General features: G+C 36.8%; 1 protein-coding gene across 1 annotated transcript; it reads left to right on the top strand.

Moving 5' to 3' along the window:
* Positions 1–56: 56 nt before the first annotated feature.
* Positions 57–1,548, top strand: LOC123272180. The gene is made up of 3 exons (XM_044738879.1): positions 57–345; positions 715–998; positions 1,078–1,548. Exons 1-3 carry the CDS (start codon positions 57–59, stop codon positions 1,546–1,548), a joined length of 1,044 nt encoding a protein of 347 aa, XP_044594814.1.
* The last annotated feature ends 7,839 nt before the right edge of the window (positions 1,549–9,387 follow it).

Below are 9,387 nucleotides of genomic sequence, written 5' to 3'. Positions count from 1 at the left end.
GTATCAATATAGAAGATACAACTCTGAGTTATAGTACAATTCAACGAACTCGTATGATGTTCCGCAAAGACTTAGCTCAAGGATTAAAAAATGATTTTAAAACACACGACAAATACGTCGTGCACTGGGATGGAAAAATACTACAGGACATTACTGGATCTAAATCCGTCGATCGGCTTCCAATCCTCCTTACAGCATTTGGTATTGAACAATTACTTGGAGTGCCAAAAATGGACTCTGGAACTGCAGAGAATCAAACATCGGCTATTTTAAGGACTTTGAATGAATGGAGTCTTACTCGCTATATTAAAGCGATGTGTTTTGACACAACTAATGTTAATACAGGTAACAAATCAATGATGTTTTATTATTAGCAAAATTGTATTGTTATTTTCTCAGTTCAATTTTTCTTAATAAAGCTATTAGCCCACAAAAACTAGTCAATTTTATTATGTCCGGCTAAAATAGCTGAAAACAGCTTATAAAAATTTTATTTCGAAAAATACCCAACCGGTTATTTAAGAATTATAAAGCAACTGAAACTTTGGTTTGTTTTTGGCAACAATGAATTCAAGCAAAATAAACTAGTTTCTGTGGACTAATACTTTTGGATTCAGCAAGAAAGTATTTTGACTTTTTCATTAATTTCTTCTTTAATTTTAAACTACTACAGTTTACCAATTTTAAAGATAACTTTTTACTTTTACTATACAGGTATTCACCGTGGAACATGTGTTGAAATTGAAAAAGCTCTGGGAAGAGAATTAATTTACTTACCATGTCGCCATCATATCTATGAAATCATTTTACGAAGTGCGTTTGAAGTATATTGGCCGGTATCGTCAGGACCAAACGTACCAATATTCGGACGATTTAAAAAAGAATGGGACAAAATAGATAAGACCAAATATAAAGCTGGTATTGAAGATACTATTGTCGCTGATACTCTTTCAAATAAAAAAAATGAAATATCTAGTTTCATTAAAAAATGTTTGCAAGTATGGTTAAGTAAAATTTATAAATATAAGATAAATTTATCAATTCGTTATGTAAATTTGACTGATTTTTTTTTGCTAGTTAAAACAAGCACGAGATGATTACAAAGATTTCCTGGAACTGTCACTTGTTTTTCTCGGAGAAATTCCTCAAGATCAAGTTTATTTTAAATACCCTGGTGCAGTACATCATGCGAGATGGATGGCGAAGGCCATTTATTGCTTAAAAATATTCATTTTTAGAAATGAATTTGTACTGACTCCCAAAGAATTGAATAGTCTGCGGCAAATTTGTATTTTTATAGTCATGGTTTATTTAAATGCTTGGTTTTCAACGACTTCTGCGACTACAGCTGCTAACCATGATTTAGAATTCTTAAAAAAACTTATTGAGTACAAAGAAATAAATGCTTCAATATCTTCCGCGACTTGCCACAAAATGACTCTTCATTTGTGGTATTTAAATGATGAACTTGCCATTTTATCATTGTTCGATGAAACCGTTCCACTTGAAATGAAAAAAAAAAATTGTCAAAGCTGTAAAAACTCGTGAAGCTAGGATACCTAAAGCTGAAAAATTTATAATCGATCAAAAACAACCTAAACTTGATAATGCAGAAAGACTTGAGTGACTTTGTTTCTCAAAAATCTTTGAATCTGTTTAAAATATTTGAATTACCATACGATTTTCTAGATCTTGACATTGAATTGTGGTCTTCTGATGACAGTTATCGAGAAAATCAAAATTATTTTAAACAATTAAAAGTTGTAAATGACGTTGCAGAGCGAGGAGTGGCATTAATAACCGAATACAACCAATGTTTGACTAAGAATGAAGAGCAATCTCAGATTTTAAAAAATCGGGAAGTTATTGTTTTTACCCCGTTTTGCAAAAATCGAGTTTTCATCAGATCTCGACGTTTGAAGGTCACAGGAAGCTTCCCTGACCACCCCCGCGATGTTGTCACTATGTCTGTATGTGTGTGTGTGTGTGTGTGTGTGTGTGTGTGTGTGTGTGTGTGTGTGTTTTCCCTTTTAGGGGGGGGAATCCTTTTTACGGATTCTAGGCAAAGTTGTTTGGCCTGGATATGTGGCGACTCGACGCAGCGTCATACTAAAACTCGACACTAACGCCCCTATCCACTAAACCCTAAACCCCTCTTTCTTTCTATCCTCTGATCCCCCATGTTACCGCCGTAAGGCATTTCTTCGCGGGGGGAGGAATTAGCTGCCGCTCTTCCTTCTGGTGGCTAAGATGTTATTTCTTCCTTCTAGATTCTGTCTTTTGCTCTTTTTCTCTCGATGGAACGCAGCTCTGTAAGCACTTCTGTGGCAAAAGTGTTCGTTGCATTCCAGGCAGCTTCTGAAGACAGCATTGCTTCTACGACTGACTCTGGTTGACTTCTCCTCTTCAAGATCCTCTCCAGCTCCTCACGTTGTGGATTAAAACGCGAGCACTCGAAAAACGTGCTCCGCATCTTCAGTGACTCCAGGGCAGGACGGGCACTCCGGAGAATCGTCATGCCTAAAGCGGTGAAGATAAGCCCGAAAACAGCCATGTCCTGACAACATCTGCGTTAGGTAGTAGTTGACCTCTCCGTGTTTCCGGTTCAGCCAAATGTCGATCTTTGGTATGAGACGATGCGTCCATCTACCCTTCTCTGCGGCATCCCACTGAGATTGCCATCGTGCGATGCTGTGCTGTCTTTGTTCCGTTCTGAGTTCTTCTGCGCTCAGTGTTGTTGACCTCTTTCGTTGGTAAAGGTTCCTTCTTTCTTCAGCTAGGACTCTGAGAGGTAGAGTTCCAGAAATTACGCACACTGCTTCCTCAGATATTGTGCGGAAGGCGCAAGCTACTCTTAGGGCACTCAGGCGATATACTGGTCCAGCCTTTCTCCATGCTTCTTGTAATTCTAGCGCATCGGCCCAAATGGATATTCCGTACGTAAGCACTGATGTGACTACAGTTGCCAACAATAGTCTCCTGCTCTGCTTTGGGCCTCCGACGTTAGGCATCAATCGTGCGAGGCTTGCCCCTACTACTGACGCTTTGGCACTGACGTGTTCCACTTGCTGTTTAAAGTTGAGACGGGCATCAAGCATCACTCCCAAATATCGGATATAAGGTTGTGATGTGATTTCTTGTTCGCCGACTCTAAGATTGATGGTCTCTAACACTTTCCTGCTGGTAATAAGCACTGCCTCAGTCTTATGTTTCGCCAGTTGAAGATTCATTGTGTCCATCCACTGGTTTACTTGCTGGAATGCTAGATCAAACATGTGGTGAATCTCGTCCAGGTGTTTAGCGACAATCACTACGGCCACGTCGTCCGCATACGCTACAAGTTTAATATTTCTTGGGATCTTTAGCCTTAGAAGCCCGTCATACATGATATTCCACAGCAGTGGGCCAAGAACAGAGCCCTGCGGAACACCTCCGGTGATTTCGTACTCTTTCGGACCGTCCTTTGTGTCATATCTGAGGACTCTATCCGTGAAGTAGCTAGCTACTATTTTACTTAGGTATCCTGGCACGTTCTTCTCTTGAAGAGCTTGCATAATGCAGTCCCAGTTAGCAGAGTTGAAGGCGTTTTGGATGTCTAACGTCGCCACCAGGCAGTACTTCTTCGTACCACCCTTCCATCTGGTTCCTGCAATTGCCTCCTGGGCCGTAGTAACAACCAGATTGATCGCGTCCAGGGTTGATCGTCCTTTTCGGAATCCATACTGGTTGTTTGCCAGGAGTGGATCTGCAACTGCTTCTATTCTTTGATGAATTATGCGTTCGAATATCTTACCAGCTGTATCCAGCATACAAAGTGGACGGTAAGATGACGGCTCTTCTGGTGGCTTTTTTCCTTTAGGGAGTAGAACCAGTCGTTGTTGTTTCCATTTCCGAGGAAATGTCCCTTCCTTGAGGCACGTATTGTAAACTTTCAAGAATAACGTTGGTGCTGCCTTTATGGCTGTTTTCAAGGCAATATTAGGGATTCCGTCTAGTCCCGGCGCTTTGTTATTCCCTACGCGGTTACAAGCCTCCATTAGTTCTTCTTCCGTGACAGATGGAATGTCTTCAGGGTTTAGCTGCCTTAACTGGCCGGTGAATACCGGTTGTTGAGGAAACAGCACAGTAACAATCCTCTCTAGGAGCCGCGGACACGTAGGCGACGGCATTGGCTGGTATTTCAGGTGGGCCGTGACCACCTTGTATGGTTTGCCCCATGGGTCCTTCTCCACTTCTTCGACGAGTTCTTTCCAACAGCGTCTTTTATTATCCTTGATGGCTTTGTTTAGTTCCCGACGGGCCTTTTTATACTCTGCCACCAGTTCTGCAAGGTTAGGTCGACGGAAGCATTCTTTACGAAGAGCGCTGATGTGATCGTTCCACCAGTGCACCGCGGGTCTTCTATTTATGCCTCGTTTTCGTGGCATACTGGCGTCACAAGCTTCGGTCACTCTTTTCATAAGTTCTTTAGTCTGATCTTCTGCGCATCCAGCGGTGATCGGGCCATTATCCAAAGCAGTCGTCAGCGTACCCACGTCGAAAGATTGTACTCTCCACCGAATGTGATTAGGTAACCTACTAGTTCCTCTAGTATCCTGGTCATTTGATATCTCCCAGAGAATCGCGTTGTGGTCACTGGCAGTGTAGATATCCAGCACCTTCCAGTTGAGGTTACCTCTCGCGAGGCTGCTACTGACGAACGTGAGGTCTACGATGGAACTTGCGTCTCCTTTGGTGTAGGTTGGTGTGTCACCACTGTTGAGTAAGACTACGTCTAATGCAGTAAAAGCCTCAAGTAACGCTTTACCTCGTGCGTTAGTTAGCTTGCTACCCCAGTCTACTGCCCAGGAGTTAAAGTCGCCGGCTATCGCGACTGGATGATGCTGCTTCGCGTCCTCTGTCAGTCGATCCAGAAAGTTAGTGAAGTCAACAATAGAGAGGCTAGGTGGTGCGTAGCAGCTATAGAAGCGAACGCCATCTACTGATACTGCTACAAAGCCGGCATTGCAATTATTAACTACGCTCTGGAATGGGAGCTTGCCACAGGACCAAATGACGGCCCTAGTGGTCGTGTCCGTTTCCCATAATTTGCCTTTAAGGCATTTATATGGCTCAGCTATTAGTACAAGGTCAGGCCCTAGTTCACGCACTGTCTGCAGAAGCAAGTCATGTGCAGCCTCACAATGATTAATGTTTAGCTGTAATATTTTCATGCTCGTTTATTTGTTGTCTTCTGGAGAGCTTCTTGGAAAACTGGGCATTTACTAGAACCAGCCCGGTGGGCAGTATCTGTTGAGCCGGGTTTTTCATCACATAACATACACTTTGCTTCATTAGGGCATTTAGCTACTAGATGGTCAGTTTGTCCGCACTTAAAACAGAGCTTTGATCGATCTATTCCGCTTCTACACTGGGCAGCAACGTGTCCATAGTGCCAGCATTTGAAGCATGCTTGTGGTCTTTTCACAACTCTAACCCGGCAGTTCGACCAGCCGATCTTGATCTTGCCCCTTTCTCCCAGTACTGTCTGCGCTGTTGTTATTGGTAGTGTTACTAGCGCAGTTTGGTTACCTCTGTAGGCTGGTCTGATTTTGATAGCTCCTTCCGGTATCTCAAAGCTATCTCCAGCTACTTCCTGTAACGCCGCCCGGATGTCATCTTTAGTTGTTGTGTCATCGATGTCCCGGATTTCTAATTGCTCCTGTGGGCCCTTACTGATGACTTTGGCCTCCTCTTTCAGAATACTCTGGATCGTCTTTTGCAGAGCTTGTCCTTTGTCAGTGCTCTTTCTAGAGAGCTCGATGAGCATGTCTCCGTCTCTGGTCTTGCGGATCTTATCAACCGTATCGCAGTGTGTGTGTGTGTGTGTGTGTGTGTGTGTGTGTGTGTGTGTGTGTGTGTGTGTGTGTGTGTGTGTGTGTGTGTGTGACTATGTGACTCGCTTATAACTTTTGAACGACTGAACCGATCGGAACGAACTAAACGGCGTTCTAAAGAGTTCCCCTGAACTTAGATTTCCTGAGATTTTGAACCGATTCGGACCGATAGATTCAAAGAAATCTTGAAAAATCTAAAAAAAAATAAGAAAAAAATCATTCTTGAAAGTGTTTTTTTTTGGATATCTTTTAAACGGCTCTATCGATCAACTTCAAAAACTAATCCGCTCTTAAGCTTGAAAAACCACGCCGAACGCCGCCAATCCGGTCAAAATCGGTTGATTTGTTTGAGAGATATCGTGAACGAAAGAAAACCGAAAAAAGTGTTTTTTCGGGATTACTCCGAAATTTTTGGTTCGATCAATGAAAACCTGAAAATAACTTATGAGGATGATAAAACTGCGTCGAATGCCGCCAACCGCGTGAAAATCGGTTCATTCATTCAAAAGTTATTGCGATTTGAAAATAAAAAAAATAGTGTTTTATTAAACTTCTATCAAACTTTTGAGCTCGAAGAGCTGAAAATCATACAAAAGCTATTTTTTTGAGCTCGGAGAGCTCAAAATAATACACAAATTGTATTTAAGAGCTCGAAGAGCTCTAAAACGTCATAAGTGCAATTTCAAGCGTTTAGGTATAGAATTGGCGGGAAGTTGCAGGGATGGCCTTCAGGGTCAACCGTTTTCCTAATTTTTTATTTATATGTATAATGATATTTCTAAAATAAGAACCTTTATTCCTCAAAAATAGATTTTAATTTATCTCTAAGTAATAAAAACAGACGTATAATTCTCTTTTTCTAAAAGTAAAGCTTCTTTACATCCATGAAAAAGGTTAAAAAAAGATTAAAAAACTTTAATTCAATTAATATAAGCTAAAATTCTCGTAAAAATTTCAAAAAGTCATGAATTTAATAGATAAATTTGAAAAAGTTATTAAAAAATTATTGAAATCAGAAAGCATTGGGGTTCGGATACGAATATCTTTTAAACGGTTGGAGTAATCAATTAAACATATCAGACCTTTTTTGTAGAGCGTTAAATTTCCTACAAAAATATTGCATATTTATTTGACAATTATTATTTTCCAATGTGGTAGGAAATTAATAAAAAAAAATTTTTTTTTGATAAATTCTTTGAACTTTGATCTCGGATATCTTTGAAATGGTCAATGTAATGTCTAATCGCTTATACATATCAGATCTTTTTTGTAGATCATTCAATTTCCTACAAAAATATGTATAAAGATGTGATTAAAAAATTGATTGATAATGAGATATGATTTTTTTTATAAAAGATTAACGAAAAATGTAAAACTGTGATGAGGATAATCTTCCTATCAATATTAAGAGCTCAAATTTGGTGAGAATTTTCTAGAGGTGCCTGAGAACCAACTTTTCAATTTCGAAAGTTAAAAAAAAAATATTCGATTTTTTTGAATCACTCTAATATATATATATATATATATATATATATATATATATATATATATATATATATATATATATATATATATATATATATCTATATATTTGGTAGGTTAATAAAAGAATAGCTTCACTTAAAACAAACGCAAAATACTTTGATCAATTCTACACAGAGAAAAATCAATTATAGTATTTACTATACGAAAATATTAACTCTTACTATCTGAAATGGTAATGAAATTAATTAGTCACAAAATAATAGGTGTTATTATTGACAATTGTACTAGTTACTATTAATAATGGTAACGATTACTATCGAAATAATTGTAATTATTAAAAATTATAACTGCTATAATCGAAGATGGTAACTGTAACTATCTCAGATTGTAAAAATTCTGAAAAAAAAATAATATAAATTTATTTAATTTAATTCTTTATTTGCATCCATATTTTGGTTATGAACATTTTTTCCTTTGAAATATTAAAACAAATAATACAGAATTTTCCTGTAGCTGCAACAGGAGGCAGCCATGTTGCAGCAACAGGATAAAGTCCTAATGCAGCAACAGGATTACTACTGTTATAGTGACTTAATTGTAAAATATAGTTGGTTCATTCCATGTCAAATTGACCTACAGTTGGAATTGACCCCTTTTGATTTGGATAAATTTTGATCAGGAAATTTCTTTCATCATATAACGAACTTCTGCCAGACGATAAAAAATTGAAATATTTTATTCAAAAGATATGCAAATTCAAAATTTCGCTATTTTTTCAGTTTTTTAATTTTGTTTGTGGAATATCTTGAGACACTTGGGGCTATTGAAAAAAAAAATATTTTGGAAAAAAATTTTGAAAAATGCCAAATTTGTCAAATTTTTAATTTTTGAAAATCTTCAAAAATCTCGATTGACATTAAAATCTTGGCTCAATTTATTTGGTATAGTACCTTGTACTAATCTTAAAAGACCCTGAAATTTTTAGAACTGTGTGTTTTTTTTAAATATGAATTTTTGAATTTCAAAAAAAAATTTTTTCTTGTTTTTTGCAACTTTTAAAAAAGGTAAAGTTATGCAGATACATAGTATTGTAATTTTGAGCATTAAAAAATTAAATACACGACGTCAAAATATTAAATAATAAAATAATTTTAACTTTTTTTTTTTTTTTAAGTAATCTTAAAGTCAGGCTTAACACATGATATAATTATTATTCGTCGTTTTCTTTACTTCATTTAAATTTTTCGACACCATTTATCGTCTTTTTAAGATGGAAATCCTATAATAAAATTGAGATGAAATGTATGTGGCATCAAACTATTCGTAACGTGATTGGTCAAATATATCATAAGCATGAAAATATATGCAAACTCTATAGTCAAGGCGCGCGCTTGCGCGCGTAAATTTAAATTCTAGTGATTTAAAATTTGAGATTGAGCAACATTAATGTGCAGAAATTTGTAGTCAACAAGTAGTAAACATTTGAAGTAAACAAGTATTCGATAAAACAAAACAAAATTGATATTCTCATCACATGATTTCTGATTTTTATTGGAAATTTATATTTGTTCGAGTTATTTGACGTTAAATACTGTTATTGAAGTGAAGAAACGGACAAAATATATCATGCGTTTAAAAAAATAAGAAACTATATCATGTGTTAAGCCTGACTTTAAGATTACTCCAAAAAAATAAAAAAAATTGAAATTAATTTATTATTTAATATTTCCACGCCGTGCATTTAATTTTTTTAATTTTTTTTTGAAATTCAAAAATTCATATTTAAAAATAACACACAGTTCTCAAAATTTCAGGGTCTTCTAAGATTAGTACAATGTACTATACAAAATAAATTGAGCCAAGATTTTAATGTCAATCGAGATTTTTGAAGATTTTCAAAAATTTAAAATTTGACAAATTTGGCATTTTTCAAAATTTTTTTCCGAAATATTTTTTTTTTCAATAGCCCCAAGAGATATCCCAAAAACAAAATTAAAAAACTGAAAAAATTGCGAAATTTTGAATT

This window comes from Cotesia glomerata, linkage group LG9 (assembly GCF_020080835.1).
Source record: "Cotesia glomerata isolate CgM1 linkage group LG9, MPM_Cglom_v2.3, whole genome shotgun sequence".
Lineage (NCBI taxonomy): Eukaryota > Metazoa > Arthropoda > Insecta > Hymenoptera > Braconidae > Cotesia > Cotesia glomerata.
Note: the sequence above shows the minus strand (reverse complement) of the source record. Positions and strands in the feature narration are given on the sequence as shown.